The sequence below is a fragment of the Pocillopora damicornis genome, chromosome 9, assembly GCF_964200805.1.
Source record: "Pocillopora damicornis chromosome 9, jaPocDami1.2, whole genome shotgun sequence".
NCBI classification, from domain to species: Eukaryota; Metazoa; Cnidaria; class Anthozoa; order Scleractinia; family Pocilloporidae; genus Pocillopora; species Pocillopora damicornis.
Window position 1 is genome coordinate 7,722,979 of NC_142678.1, and position 15,800 is coordinate 7,738,778.

Here is a 15,800-nt window from a genome sequence, read left to right on the forward strand (position 1 = left end):
CCCACTTCTTCCTGTACTTGTAATTGTTTCCAACGCGATACAAGTTCGGGAAATCTAAAGGAACTCACTATAACTTTGTATATTCGATACGATTTCAATTTCCGCGTCAAAGGAGAAGCCTATTGTAATTCGTGAGTGGTCAGTGGTTACGCTCGTGAGGTAAAGAAAGGGTTTGTGACTTTCTCACTCAATTGAAGACTCGCGTCACTCTTATGAAATGGTTGAACGGAATACAGACTTCGAGCAGTCTCTTATTTTTCTTAAAGATAGTGAGGTCACGCGTATCCTGTGAGCATGGAGAAGCCGCGAGACGCGAGACTTGCATCTCGCGTCTTTGCCGCTCCACGCTCTCAGAGTTGGGCAAAGACAAGACACGTTATTTCCCAGGTCAGGTGAAGTCATTTCGGGTATAGAAGGATAAACTTAAACTTAAACTTAAACTTCGCTGGAATGGGAGTTAATACAGACAAGAACAAACTTTTGGTAATCCTTAGTTTATTGTAAAATGTAAAATTTTTTATGGTTAACTACGCAAGGGAATACTTGTGTCACTTTTAGATAAACTTGAGTCACTTTTAGATGAACGTTCAGTGATATATGTATACTTTTTTAAAAACAAATAAAACAACTTCTGGTTTAGAGCAAGATTTTATAAACCATTCAACCACTCTGCAACGCAATTCCTTTCCTTCTTACCGAACTAACCAAAAGTAGCAACCTTTTAAAGCAAACTTGTATCTCGAAAACCTCGAGCTGGAGGTAATACTTCTGAGCAAAGTAATATGGGTACTAGACTGTGTTTTTCAAACTCTCATTCCTAATGACAAAACACTCAGCTGAATATTTAGGCTTGCAGCTTGGGAAAAGTACTTAATTGCTTGTAAACATGAGGATTTTTGTCTGTCACTGGATGTTCCTTTGGCCTTAGCGAGTTGCAAAATGTTGAGTTGTCTCACTGTTAAATGTAGACTTGGTGACATCTAGCCCATCTACACTGACAACTAACAAGGAATTCTGAGGCATCCAGAATTAGATCTTTACGGCTTAAGAGGCCATCTCTCTTATTTCTACCCTGCCAATTTCACCTTAAACTCTGTCAACAGAAAGACTATACTTAGGAAAGAACTAAGTTAGATTTGGTTTGATTTGAAATAATTTTCTGGCTGCATTAGGGGCCATAATTATTTCACCAGTTGGTAGGGACTATCACAACATCTCGGAAATGGAATAATACGCATATTTTGTAACATTGTAAAATATTTGATTTGCATAGTTAAGCCACGACATTTATATCAGATCCCTTAACAACCTTTCTAGTTTGCTAAGAAAGTTAGAATTTCCCTCTCCATATGTTTGAAAAGGCAAACTTTAACATATTCTGACCCCTATATATCAGGGAAAATTATTTTTGACATGAAATTGACCGGGTGGAAATAAGAGAGACAACCTCTTAAGTATTTCAATTTTTTTTTCTTTGTAAGAGATAGTGATGATCCTTTAGTCAAGATCTTAGCAGAAAATCCTTACAGCCTTATTGATAACTTTTTAACTCCCAGAAGTGATTGACATGTAACTTCTCCCTATTAATAACACTTATACATCATCCAGCAAACAGGTGATGAGAATACTCAAACTTATCAGGTAGAAGTTGTCATCTTGATCAAAACACCAAATTCTTGTAACTAATACACAAGGAAATATGCAGCAGCTAGAAAGGAGAATTAACAATCAGATCTTGGGAGTCATGGAGTTAAGATTCTGGACTCAGTCAACATACTTACTGCCTAAATATAACAGAGGCATTGTGTAATGAATCTTAACTGAACTGAATGAACACAACTTTATAGGGAATAACTTTCTTAAAAACCTTAAGGGCTATGATCAATCATTTGACCCCTATGAGTGACTAGCATCAAACTTCTCCTTACAACATCACCCCTGAATTACACATTCAGGTAACAAAAACAAAGGAAATGTTCACCAGCTTAAGACACTCTTGATTGTTAAACTAATTTTTGTTGTTAACACTTGGGAAATGTATAAAGACTGGTATTGAGAATATCCCCTCCTGATGTTAGGGTGTAAAGGGTTAACAGTGCACTTTCTGAATGAATGTAGACATTGTTGTACTGTAGGCTGTGTTGTGTTCATTCAACATTAACCCTCTACACTCTAACATCAGTATGCACACTCTCCATACTGTACTTACACATTTACACAGGTGCTGACAAGGAGAGTTTGTTTAATAATTAAGAACTTCTCCAGTTGGTGATCATTTCCTAGACTCTCATGACCTTATGTGTGATTAAAGGATGATATTGTCAGGAGAAATTAGATTCTAGTCACTCTTAGGGATTAAAGGGTTAAGTAGGAAATAGTAAGTTAATGGTACAGTGGAACCTTGATTTAACGAACCTCTATACAACGAAGTTCTTGATATGACAAACAATGCTTCTGTTTCAGCCCAGCTAAAGTTACAGTAATATAAATGCCACAGAACCTCGATATAACAAACCCTAAATATAGCCAACCAATGTCTCCAGCCCCTTGGCACTCTATTAAATCAAGTTTCCACTGTACATGTTATCTATTTCTATATACTACTTGAAATGAAAAGGTGGAGAATAAAGTTGTGTACCTTTACACATAACCAGTATATCAAACAAAAAAAAACCCTTAAATTATAATAGAATATCATTTAATGGCTTACACTTGTGAACTTATGGTTAGGTGAGGTACATATAAAATGAATTTAGTAGTAATTTTGGATCTGCCTTTGTCTCGGTATGATCAAGTTTACTGGTAGTACTGATCACGAGTGATGGTACACAACTTATTTCTAGTGTTTGGCATCTTCCCTTTTTCTCTTTCCCTTTCGATTCCTGTGAGATCTTTGGTCCTTTCTCTTTTTTTTTCTCTATCCTGGCTCCTTCATCTTTCTTTTCATGGTCATCATCTTTTGTTTCCATGTGAAAAAAGGTGAAAAAATGAGAGATTAGTTGAATGTTGTAATGTGCTCACTAGAATAAAGGCAAAAATGAGGGTTGGTCATGTGTAGATACTAACAACTGATGATAAAAATAACAAACTAAGGGGCTTGTTGGAAATATTTTGGGATGTACCCTCAAATAAAATTAACAAACAATTTATATGTTTTTGGTAATTCACTGGAAGAAACAGGTACCTCACTGTGCTTCATCATGGCACAAACATTGCACAAGGAAGTTTGATAAAGAAGAAGAGTTATTATGAGTAAGAGTTATTAAGATTAATTATGAAGTTGGTGGTGTTAACATTGGTCATCATAATATATTTACTTTTGTGTTTACCTTTCATTGTCTCTGAGAGTTCCTCTTCATCTGAGGGGTAGTTTCCTTTGAATGACACCTGCAATGAAACATAGGCAGAGGGTAGTATGCCACTCATGGGATGAGTGGCATATCACCCTCGTGTTTGTTTCCTTTTAATTGGTCTTTCCATTAATGTTCATAAACACAAAAAAACAAAAACAGAAAAACCAACAAAAAAAAACACTTACTATCAAAACCTGTTAGAGGTCGAGCGCTCGATGGAAGTGAACATCCGGGGCTTCTCGTAAGATAGTGACCAAAATACGAAACGGAACGTACAAGTTTGTCACCTTATTTTCAGAGCTTCCTTTCGTTGCGTGCAAATCGCATCCATTTGAACTTTGCACAATACTAGTCGCTCTCTCCAAATGGGTCATTTACATCGATACACCCTCCTAGCCTCCCAATTTGACAGACTGTTTTCACCTGAAGCCTGAGCTCGACAAAGGCAATTCACAATTGAATGGGACTTTCTCCTAGCAAGCCGGGCGGCCGTTTCACATGTTTTTCAATGGCCACAACTAGTCTGACATGTTGCCTTTCTTTCTCCTTAGCACCACCGCCGTGTAGCACTCCCGTGGATCTGGCATTTATCATCGATTCTTCGGGCAGCATTGGCCGCACAAACTACAAGAAACAGAAGAACTTTGTCAAGGAAGTGGCGAAGACTTTTGGCCTATCTCCAAACGGCAGCCGAGCGGCCATGGTTCTGTACAGTAACTCGGCCTCAGTGAAAGCTCGATTTGGCCAGTATTCGGACCCGAAGGAGTTCGGTGGAGCTGTAGACGGTCTGCCTTACGAGAGAGGATTGACACGAATCGACAAAGCACTGGACCTAACAGCCAAGGATATCTTCGCTCAAAGTAGGTCGGGCGTGCCCAAGATTGCAATGCTGATAACAGACGGTACCCAAACCGCAGCAGCCGACGCCAAAGGCCTAAAAGAGGCTTCCGAACCATTGAGACAGGCAGGTGTTCGTGTTCTAGCCGTAGGTGTTGGCAAGGGTGTGGACAGAGAAGAACTTCGACTGGTCACGGAGAGTGACGAGGATGTTGTGGTGGCGGCTGACTTCGAAGACCTGCTGTTGAAACTCAGCAACCTGACCAGCCAGGCTTGCCGACTTGCAGGTAAGCATCATCAGAAATCTCTTCGTAGCACTTGTGGCCTCAGGGCTGCTGGGGCTTGATAAGCAGGGCAAATGAATATCAATTGAAGGATCGTAAGCAGCTTTTGTCCTTATCAGCCGGGTGTTCTTTTTGTGTGTGCTTGTTGCCGTCTGATCGTCGTCGTTGTTCTTGTTCTTGTTGTTGCTGTAGCTTTGGTCTTTGTATTGCTTATTTCTTCCCGTTTGCTTTGGCCTTTCTGTTTTTGCCTTGAATTATTTTATTTTATTTCATCTATTTATTTATTTTTTTGTTTTGTTTTTTTTTCCCCTTTTTGCTTTTGTTTCCTTTTAATTGGTCTTTCCATTAATGTTCAAAAAAACAAAAACAAAAACAGAAAAACCAACAAAAAAAAATACTTACTATCAAAACCTGTTAGAGGTACTTTTTTATTACCCATCTTCGGAGATCCACGCGTAGCTTTCGAAGATAGCGACCTTTCTTCTTTCATTTAATTAACTTAAATAATTATTTTCATGTAAAAAATTATAATAATAACAGGCTATATGTTCCAGCATTGCCAATCAATCAAATAGAACAAACCTTTAAGAGTTGCGCCAAAACCGCTCCGATCGAAGATGAAGAATAAATTTTAACTTCGTATGGCAAATTGCTTTTGCGGAAAACTTGACAAATATGAGCAACTGTTCAATAATTTTTCCACGTGTGATTTGTCATCCTCTTATTAAAAATCTCATTCTTCTTCGAAAATTAGCGATACCTATAATCATGAAATATTTTCTTTGTTGTTTATAACCGATGTTCATGTACTCTCCCTTTTAATGGAAAACTGTTTCAGAGCCCAAGACACCAAAAATGGATGCCGATATCCTATTCATCATGGATTCTTCTTACGAAGTCAATCAAGAGGAGTACAAATCTGAGAAAGACTTCATCAAGTCTCTTATTCGAAGCCTGAACGTGTCGTTGGATACATCTCGTGCGGCCCTGATTTCCTACGGTGATTTGGGGTCACTAAACTCCCGTTTCATTGGCCTTAAAAGCCTTTCTGACTTTGACAAGTTGGTTGACAATGCTACGTACGTTGGCGGAGAAAGAAGGATTGACAGAGCCCTGGAAAAATCGACACAAATTCTGAACGAAGCAAGAGCCGGATCGTCCAAGTTTGTGATATTCCTCACTGGTGGAAGACAAGCAAGTAGCGGAAAGCCTCTTGACGAAGTGGTGGGACCGCTTCGCGAAAACGGTGTCAAAACGTATGTCATTACTATTGGAAAGAAATCAGATGCGCAGGAATTGAGACCACTTGTCGCTTCTCCAGAAGATTTGGTTTCATTACATTCATTTAAGGAGTTAAATTCTCAGATATCAAAGATTGCAAGTCACATAAGTGAGAAAGCAGGTAACTAAGAGGCAAAACATTAATGATAAAACGCAAGTGGTAGTTTCTGTATACGTTTCGATACACTTTTTCCACCATCATAAGTGGTACTGAGACAAAATCAACTATCCAAAAGATAATTTAAAAACGTAATTATATTCCATTTTCTACGGTGTAATCTAAATAAAACCTTGTCATTGTTCGATAGAAATTCATTGAAATCTTTCAGTTTCATAGAGCTCCTATTCGAGTGTATTTTCCTTCTGTTCCATTGCAATTGGGATAAATTCGTGTTATTACGTGTTATTATGAGTTATTACACTTGTTGGAAAGCGTAACAATCAATTTCTTCTATCAATCTCATTATTCTTTTTTAATATGGATACGCCATCCCAAATCTTTTACCGTTTGCCATAAAATATGGTGAACACTCCCTTCCTTCTCAGGACAATTAAAAAAGAGAAGTTTAATTAGTATTTATGAGCATGGTATCACAACGCTGAGGTATAGCGCCAAACTATTGGTAGGTCTCATATTTCAAATAGTGACAATTCAAATTCGTTATGTCTCCTTCTTCTCCATTTCGTTTCAGTTTGTTTGAGACCAGATTACATCTTAGACGTCGTTTTCCTCATGGACACATCAACTGAAGTCGACGATCTGAGCTTAGACAAGGAAAAGGCATTTGTCAAGTTACTGGCTAAGTGCCTTAATGTCTCACCAGGGAAATCGCGAGCTTCTGTGATCACATTTGGTACCACTACTTCTCGTGAAATTGATTTTAACAGTTATGAAAGTACACAAGTATTTGAATCGTTAGTAGACCGCATATCATCCATAGGCGGAGACCGTAGGATAGATAAGGCCCTCGAAGCTGCAGCAGAGGTTGTTGAAAACTCACCTCCCTCCGTCCCCAAATTGGTTGTTCTTTTGACAAGTGGTCCACAACCCGCGAATGCTCTATCTTTCTCTGAGGCTGCAATACCCCTGCACTCAATAGGCGCCATGTTTTATGTTGTTTCCATTGCCAATGATCTCGACAAGAAGTATTATGAAGCGCTTGTGGATCACCCATCACAAGTGTCCCAGGCGTCCTCTTTTGGATCACTGAACTATGTTTTGCCAAAAGTGACACAAGGGGTGGAACAGGGTGAGTTATAATTTTCTTAAAGTTTGAAGAGGATGTGTTTAGTTTAGCACAAAGTGATATTTCGATTGACATTCGTGTACGTTACTACTTATTTTTGGGAAGCAATGTATCCAAAAGGTACTACATAAAGTTGGTAACTTCATCATTTAATGCGTCTTTGCTATGAATACTTTTGACAGTATACCGCGCTCAGAGTTTTTAGAAGTGTTGAAGCCTTAATTGCTAAAGAGGTTTTAAGCGATCCCATAACACACCGTCATGCTAAAAACAAGGCTTTTTCTTCTTGAAGGTGCCAGTAGCCGAATGCATTTGAATGCTGACGTTGTATTTCTGATGGACGCCTCCACGGCGGAGAACACAAGATATTTTCAAAGTCAGAAGGACCTCATCAAATCAATAGCAAGGAGTATTGGAAGTTCACCTGCTAAACTGCGCGCAAGCTTGGTCATATACAGTTCTTCTGCAACTGTGTTAGCAAGTCTGAATTCTTATACTAACTTGCAGAGATTTGAAGTAGACGTTGACAGGGCGCCATATCTTAGAGGTATGTATTGCCATGTGCATGAAATTTATAAACGAAATAACAATGGGTGGTAATAAACATCTTAAATGATAGGACGCGTGAATGAAAGTCTGATGAACTGACTCATGAGCTGCCTGACATACGGACTGACTTGCACATCGACTGACGGAATGACTGACTGGCTGTTTAATTTGGTTTTATGGACTGCGTTGATATTGTAAATTGGCCACCGTTAATACTTGCTAAGCCCTTCATCTATTTGCTCCAACGAAGGGCTAACGCTCGAAACGTCAGCTTCAAAAGTTCTCTACGATGACCAATTTACATAACAACTCAGGTAATCAACCAAATTTCCTGTTAAACCCCAACCGACGCCGCACCACAGTTTCTTTAGAAACTTTCTCTCTTTATCCATATGGACCATTTGACTGGCTGATTTATGCACTGACTGATAGATTAAATGACGGACTGATTGACTACCGAACTGACTGATTGACTCATTGACTAACTGACTAACTGACTGACTTACTGACTGGCTGACTGACTGACTGACTGACTTACTAACTAACTGACTGACTAACCTGTTCAATAACTGACTGATTCACTAACTATGAAACCTAGTTACTAGTTAGGATTGAATTTCTGGATGACTGACCGACTGACTACCCGATTTACTAACTAACTCACAAATCGCAAAGCCGAATACCGTCCAATACATTCTTTAAGTCTACATTTTGTATCGCGTTCTTTCACCTTTTTGCAAAAATTTAAACTCACGTTATCACAATTCTGTTTAAATTGGAACTTCTTTTACCTGATTGTTGTCTTTGTTTGTTTATTCCTTTTTTTTTTAGGCACAAGGCGAATGGACTTTGCTCTTGCAGCCGCTGCCCTACAGCTGTCGCAATCGAGACCAAACGCCGCGAAGATTGTCATTCTGATCACTACCGGATTACAGGCTCAAGTGGTTGGCATGACACCTTTAGATGAGGCATCCAAACCATTACGCGAAGCTAACGCTAACATATTTGTGATTGGCATCGGTAAACAGCCCGATCTCCGAGAGCTTGTCCCCGTCACGAACAATCCTGTCAAGATCATTCCAACCCCAGACAGGGTCATCGTTAACCTACATTTGTGGTTAAAGCAACTGAGACAGCAGGTCAACAACGGTATGAGGACAGTTTAAATGAACTTTATCGAATATCGAATTATTTTATGAGGTCGAGTAGCTCCATAGATTGGTTCTTCGTCCACTGATCTCGAATTGGTGGGAAATTTATTCGGTTTCTGTTTCTAGGTACATATATGTATTAATGTTCGTACGGCCCCGCGCACGCAATCCCACTGAATGCCCTGGTGACAGCTGACGTGTATAGGGCTGGATTTTTTGATGTGAGCCGTGAGCCTTCCGGCCCTGCACTCACAAGGCTCTTTTGCATTTTCCGAAATGTAGATTGAAGTTGTGGATTTCACCTTGAAATAGAAAAGATGTGAAAATCAATCAGGGTTCTGGATGAAATATGAGTTTTTGACTCGGAAAAAAGAGAGTTTTCCTTTTTTTGTAGAACCTTGTTGGTACTTTTCCAGTGCGCGCCCTTCTAATGTATGCAGTTATACTTCTTTTCAGGCTAAAACAAAAGTTTCCGAATTTTTAATACTTAGTTTTCATATAGTAAAATGCTTATTTCCTTCCTCGTAGAAAAAGAATCACCACTCATATACAAGGCAGATCTCATATTTCTTTTGGACTCGTCCAACGATGTCAGCACTAAAGTTTTCAAAGAACAGAAAGACTTCATCAAGTCAATCGTTGGAAAATTCCTTATCGCATCGAACAAAACCAGGGTGGCGGTGGTTAAGTACAGCTCTGGAGCTTCATCTGTTATTACTTTCAGCACCTTTGATAACCTTCTCGATCTGGTTAGAGGCATTGATAGCATTCGGTACATTGGTGGTATCAGGCGAATGGATGCAGCCCTTAAAGAAGCCAACAAACTTCGAGAAACAGCTCGATCAGACGTCCCGATCTATGTTATATTTCTGACGGCTGGGCGTCAAGCATCGACAGCAGTTTCTACTCCACTCGACAGGGCGGCGCAACCAATACTTGACTCCACCGCACGTATGTTTGTTGTGGGCATTGGCTCTCGTCCCGAGGAGATGGAATTATTTTCCATGGTGGAACGCAGTAGAGATGTCTTTAGGTTTCCCTCAGAGAAAATGAAAGAAGAAGTTCCCTTGTTTGTGATTAACATGGCTTCCCAAACAGGTATACATGGACTAAAACATGTAGGCATAATCTATATACTATTGTGATGATTTTAAGTGCTCTTAGCGCAGGATTGCGCAAATAATTGAACAACTAACAACTGATAAAACCCCGAAAATCTGAACGTAAGTCGTAGCCATTTTAACAGTACTCCTGCTCACCGCTTCAGGGTTTCGTGGATAACACGGAAGTATCAGTGCGATCTGCAAGTAAGAGTTTCGCCGCCCTTATTGTATCCTGAAAGCAGTCACGTTGCTTCTAAGTCTTTTGCCTCATCGTAGTTTCACGACAGAAAATTGGTTAAGAATGCTACCTCATTTTTCAACTGCACTTTTACCTTTAAAAGTTTTTGAACCTAGCCTTCATTAGATATTTCACAACTATTTACCGAAGTGGAAATGGCCAGAGGTAAATATTCACCGTTAGCCACCGACGCTAAGGTCAATATTTGTTTTAGTATATACTAAAACGGTGAGATAATATAGCTCATAGAAAATTTTTAATTAATCTATTTCTGAAACGATTGCAATATTTACGGGTGCAAATCCAGCGCGAGTTTCTCGGAGGTGAATAGCAAAAGAGATTCGTGGTTTGAGCAGCCAGTTAAAGTGTGCCTTCAAGGCTATCCACTGTTTTAGTATCTACTAAATATATATGAAATACTATGAGGTTGACGCACTCACTTGAGTGTCAGGGAACATTTTCAGTTCATCCAGAAAACAAAGATGTACTTGCTTCTATTTACAGGTGCAACAGTTCCGAGAGACTTTAAAGCTGATATTCTGTTCCTGGTAGACTCCTCCCAGACCATAAGCAAGAGAAAGTTCCTACAAGAACTTGAATTTGTCAAGGCATTCGCTCGCAAGTTTGATGTCTCTCCTGAGAAGTTACGCGTTGGCGTTATAACTTTCGGTAACACTCCGATTCTCAGCATTCGATTTGAAGATTATGGCAACATATTATCGTTTTCAGAAGGAGTTAACCGTGTTCCTTATCAGGGAGGACAGAAAAGTCTGAACAACGCGTTGGTATTTGCAGCAAGAGTTCTAGATCTATCTAAGACGCGACCAAAAGCTGATAAAATCCTGGTATTACTAACAGATGGCCTGCAGCCTCTTGGTTACGACCCAAAAGAGGGGTCCGTTGAAGCGCTGCGTCAACTAGGGGTGCACATCAATGTCATCGGAGCTGGAGGAAATGTCTCAATGCAAGAACTAAGAAAATTGACGTTAAGTCCTGATGATTTGTTTTACTCGAGGACGTTCGATGCTTTGATTCTTCAAGCTCCTATTGTTTTCAAACGCACAATGAACGGTAGGTTTACCATTGAGACTTTTGGGCTATTGTGGTTTCAAAATGTTTATGAAGGCTCTATTTTATTACTCCTTATAAAAGAACTAGAAAAATGTAGCCGAGGTATAGTAACTGTTGTCACGGCTTGCATTCATTATCGAGATTTCATTTCGATGGTCATGTGGCCGTGAAAACTACGGCAAGATGAATCTTACGTCAACACGCCTCAATAAAGGAGGAAAAAATTGTTCTATTTATGATAATCTTGCTCTATTTGGGACGGATTGCTTCCGCCGAAGTACGGCCGGAGTACGACTCCTAGCAAAAGGTTTAGAAGTTTCTTCTTTATTTTATCTGTATATAAAGGGAAAATTTTATTTCTTGATCGCCAAGGGTATGGTTTTCTTTATCCTTTTATATTGCCATGTTTTAACAGTTGTGCTATCGCATCACCAACTTCAACATGGCGTTTTCCTTCTCGAGTCATCACTCTTTCGCACTAGAGGCGAGTTTGAAAGCCAGATCAATTTCGTCAAGTCAATAGCTAAACGTCTTCAGGTGTCCCCAACCGGAACACGTGCTGGTGTCATTCTATATGGTGATGAACCCAAGCTGAGTATAGGCCTAAATGATTACAGTACCCTTCCGGAATTGTACAATTTATTGGATAATCTCGCTCATGAAAGTGGAGGCCGTCAACTCCATAAGGTAAATAGCTAAGTACCAGTAGGAATTATATTGTATAATTGAGAAAGTGAATTGAAGTAGAAATGAAATACTCGGAATCGTGGGAGGTTTTGGAAAAATAATGGGAAACTAAATGGGAAAGCTATTTACTCCAGGTTATTTAACAGACAAAAAATGGCGGACCCATGGCCTGGCAGGGATTAAAATCGCGTCTCCAGTGTTCGAACCAAAATTCATCTAGGGAAAGTTATTCCACCTGACAGGGCTACCCTACCTGCCGTGGAGGGATGTATCACTCAACAAGTTTGTAGCTCCAATTTAAACCAAAAAAAAAATGAATAAGCTCGACAGGGCAACTCGGGTGGAAGTGGTTTCCTTGGCAACCCGAGAGCGTGTAAATGAACCTCAGACAAAGCCTTAAATTTGCAGTCTGCTACCCGTCATTTAAAATGACGCTTAGGTCAAGGAAACCTGTGACTATTCTAGTGTGCAATCGGTGCTGAAAATAACACAACTTTCACATTTTTCTTTCTTAAAAGGCGCTAACATTAGCCGGGGAAACTCTTCAGAAATCGCCTCAGGAAATACCTAAGTTCGTTGTCGTCATTCTAGAGGGTCAACAGTACTCTTCAGGCTCATTATTATTGCGTGATGCAGTCAAGCCTCTTCAAGCCCTTGGGGTCACTATCTATGTTGTTGGAATTGGAGAAAAGCTGAACAGGCAAGAACTCTACACCATGGTACAGACCTCCCGATACATTATACAGGTGCCGCGTTTTACCGAACTGTTACGCCAGATGGAGTTCATTGCATATCGCATAGGTAAGACAAAAGCTATGCCCATTAAATTGTATATCGAGATACTTGGTTTTAATCTATGAACTACGGTGTTATTCAAGGATTTCCAGCCTAGAGAAAAGCCGTAATAACACAAGTAAAAAAATACGATATTTTATCACGTGTGTTTGATATCGCCAATCAGCTGCTGACACGTCACTTGCCTTTCGCGCCAATCAATCAGGTTGATGAATGAACGGCAAAACCCTCACTGTTCTAAATCCATGGTTGTTTGTCGAAATTTTCTCGGATAATGGCTCCTAAAATATCGAAAATCCGTTCCGCTTACACACTGTGACGTTTAAAATTTCCTAGAACGAGAAGAAAACCGAAATAGGAAAAGAAAAACCGAACGTTACGTATTGAGTGGCTTTGTTGATGGCATTTCTCGCGGCTGAGAATTTGCCACACGCCGATTTTGGCAGTGTACCTGGAAGATTTCTTCTGTCAGTGAGGACCAAACCAATAACTGAGAATTTTGTATGTAGAAAATTACGCCCTTGGTTTTTTTTTGAAGTGACTCAACGCATTTTTCTTCTTGGGCCTTTATTCGCTGATAAAGTCGACTTTTCTTGTCAGTAAAGGGCTATTGTGTTTATTTGATAAACAAAATAATTCATGGTTGCTTGTAGACATGAAATTTCTCTTCTCGCGTTCAACTCGGAGAGAAATTGCATATCGACATACGCTCGTGTATTATTCTCTACTTATCAACTGAATCAATAATATAAATTGGCACCTTAAAATTTCCTAAGCTGCCGTTTCGAGCGTAAGCCCTTCGCTCTGACAAAGCCATGGGCTAACATTCGAAACGTCAGCTTTAGAAAATTTCAATTTACATTATCAACTCAGTTGGTAAAACCGATTATCTTATAACACCCCACCCCCCCCCTTCAGTTTCTTTAGCAACTTATCCCCTTTACTAGTAAATCTACCGACCACTGGACCTCATGCTTAATTCGAGTGACTGGAGTGACTGAGTCTTATGGAAAACCTGAAAGATTTGCCTGTCAACGCACTTTAGAAAAAAATTAACTGAAAATGACGTTAATTCAGCTGAGAATTTTTGCCCATATTACGCAGGGATTCTGTCTTACGGTTAGGAATATATAAAAGCATTGTAAATCTTAAAAAGGACTTGGCTGGTTTTGACCATTTTTTTTGCGCCTCAGGGAAAGATAAGGGATCTTCCTTGCAATTGACCCGTGGACTCTGACGGCTAACGACTCAGCTGCTAATACAAAGACGCTACTTAAAATTCCTTCCTGATTGCAGGCCTATCCTTTATAGCGTGTGTAAACAGCGCTTAAGGCATTAGTCTGCCACCCCCCCCCGACCTGCTTCCTGCCACGAGCCCGATCTACTTGACTCAACGTACCCTCTTTATAAAAGAATACGAGAAAGGAAGTAACAAGGGGCCTTTTAATAGAAATTTTAAATACGTTTACCTTTACATGAATCACTTTGGAAACTGAGTTCACGTTTTTTTTTTAATTTCTTCAAAGAAACGACAATAACAGATCCATGTCACGAGACCCTTGATGTGGGATTTGTAATCGATGCATCTGGCAGTGTGGGGATGGACCCGTTTTCGAGAGAGAAGAATTTCGTAAAGCTGGTTTCCAGACGTTTTGCAGCCACATCTCCTAACACGAGACTTGGTCTCCTGGTGTTCAGTGATACGCCAAAGCTATTCGTCGACTTTGCTGACTACGAAAGTAAAACGATCGAACAATTTCAAGCAAATGTGGCTCAAGCAACATTCCAAGATGGAAGATCAAGAATAGACCTGGCTTTAAGGGCAGCATCACAAGATTTCTTTACCAATAGACGGAGTGGAGTTCCAAGGGTAAGTAAGAAAAGTAAAGAAAGTCTTTAAAATAACTTTTTTGACACATCAGTTGTGACTTGGATAATTGTTTCAGGTCATTTTGTTAGAACGTGTCTTAATTAATGTTTCCACCCATCTTTAATAATTCTTATACCGTTGATTCGGTTTTGTACGGTAGTTGCAAATGGTATGATGGTATTCATGCTTAGGCCAATGCTATCATTATATCGCCTAGGTCTTAATTTTGGTCTCGGATGGACGTCAGTCTGAAGATCCCGGATATTATCCGTTAGCTACCGCTGTAAAACCTCTGCAGGCTCAACGGGTGAGAATCGTAGGTGTTGGTTTTGGAGACAGTGTCGACGTTGAGAATTTAAAAGAAATCACTGGAAGCAAAGACCGTATTCTTTTGGATCAAGAGATAAACGACATTGATAGACTTCAAATGGAGCTCGTATCAAAAGCTTGCGAAGTCTAAAACAAGTAAGTAACTCAGCTGGTAAAGATCCAAACTTCCTTCTCAAGCCAGCCAGCGTCGTTAACGTGCCATGATGTTACCTGCTGTTACTGTCATTAACTTTTCTGCATTCACAACCGCTTAGAGCCCGTCTTGTGTCTGAAAACATTAAATGAATCTTAACAACAAAGATGAGGTTTTCAGAACAAATAATAAACAAGTATTAATTGCCTCAAGTTCACGAATTAGATCTTGTCGGGGCGGAGAGGCTTTCAGCAAAGAATCCTTATAATCAATTTCCTGAGGTTCCAGACATTTCCTCAGACATCATTAAGTTTGAGAGCATTTCGACAATGCGCACATAGTCTTTTACCAGCTGTTTCTTGGTTCTTTTTTTAGAAATCATAATGATCTTCATATTACAATGCGGTTTAATCAAGGTTTTTGCTTAACATTTTTCAGGATGTTTGAAGAAGAAGCTGGATGAGAGAGTCTGGAGGGCAATATTTACAGTTTAAATATAAGAAGAACCTAAACTTTGTAATCCGCCTGCTACATGCTTTGCATTACTTTTTTAGAAGGTTATGTCTTAACTACAGATGAATAAAGGGATTAAGTTTCCAAAGAAACTGTGGTGCTGGAGAGTATAACAGGGTAATTTAGTATTATCAACTGAGTTAATAACGTCAATTGGCCACCAAAAAAGAGTTTCGAAGCTGAAGTTTCGAGCGTTAGCCCTTCGTCAGAGCGAAAGAAGAGGGGCTAACGTCCGAAACGCCAGCTTTAAAACCCTTTACAGTAGCCAATTTGCGTTATCAACTTAGCTGACAATACTATATTAAACTCTTAACTACAGAAACAAATTCAGTTCTAATTTACTGGGATGGAGACAGAT

The 15,800-nt window shown here is 39.7% G+C and overlaps 1 protein-coding gene across 1 annotated transcript; it reads left to right on the plus strand.

Annotated features, from left to right (window-relative positions):
* The first annotated feature begins 5,312 nt into the window (after nucleotides 1–5,312).
* On the plus strand, nucleotides 5,313–15,534 carry LOC113684543 (collagen alpha-6(VI) chain-like). Its single transcript, XM_089183326.1, has 11 exons — nucleotides 5,313–5,876; nucleotides 6,448–7,005; nucleotides 7,295–7,549; nucleotides 8,383–8,700; nucleotides 9,231–9,800; nucleotides 10,548–11,114; nucleotides 11,530–11,801; nucleotides 12,320–12,602; nucleotides 14,123–14,466; nucleotides 14,684–14,931; nucleotides 15,368–15,534. The coding sequence occupies exons 1-10, from the start codon at nucleotides 5,330–5,332 to the stop codon at nucleotides 14,924–14,926; spliced, it is 3,957 nt and encodes a 1,318-aa protein (XP_089039452.1). The 5' UTR covers nucleotides 5,313–5,329; the 3' UTR covers nucleotides 14,927–14,931; nucleotides 15,368–15,534.
* The last annotated feature ends 266 nt before the right edge of the window (nucleotides 15,535–15,800 follow it).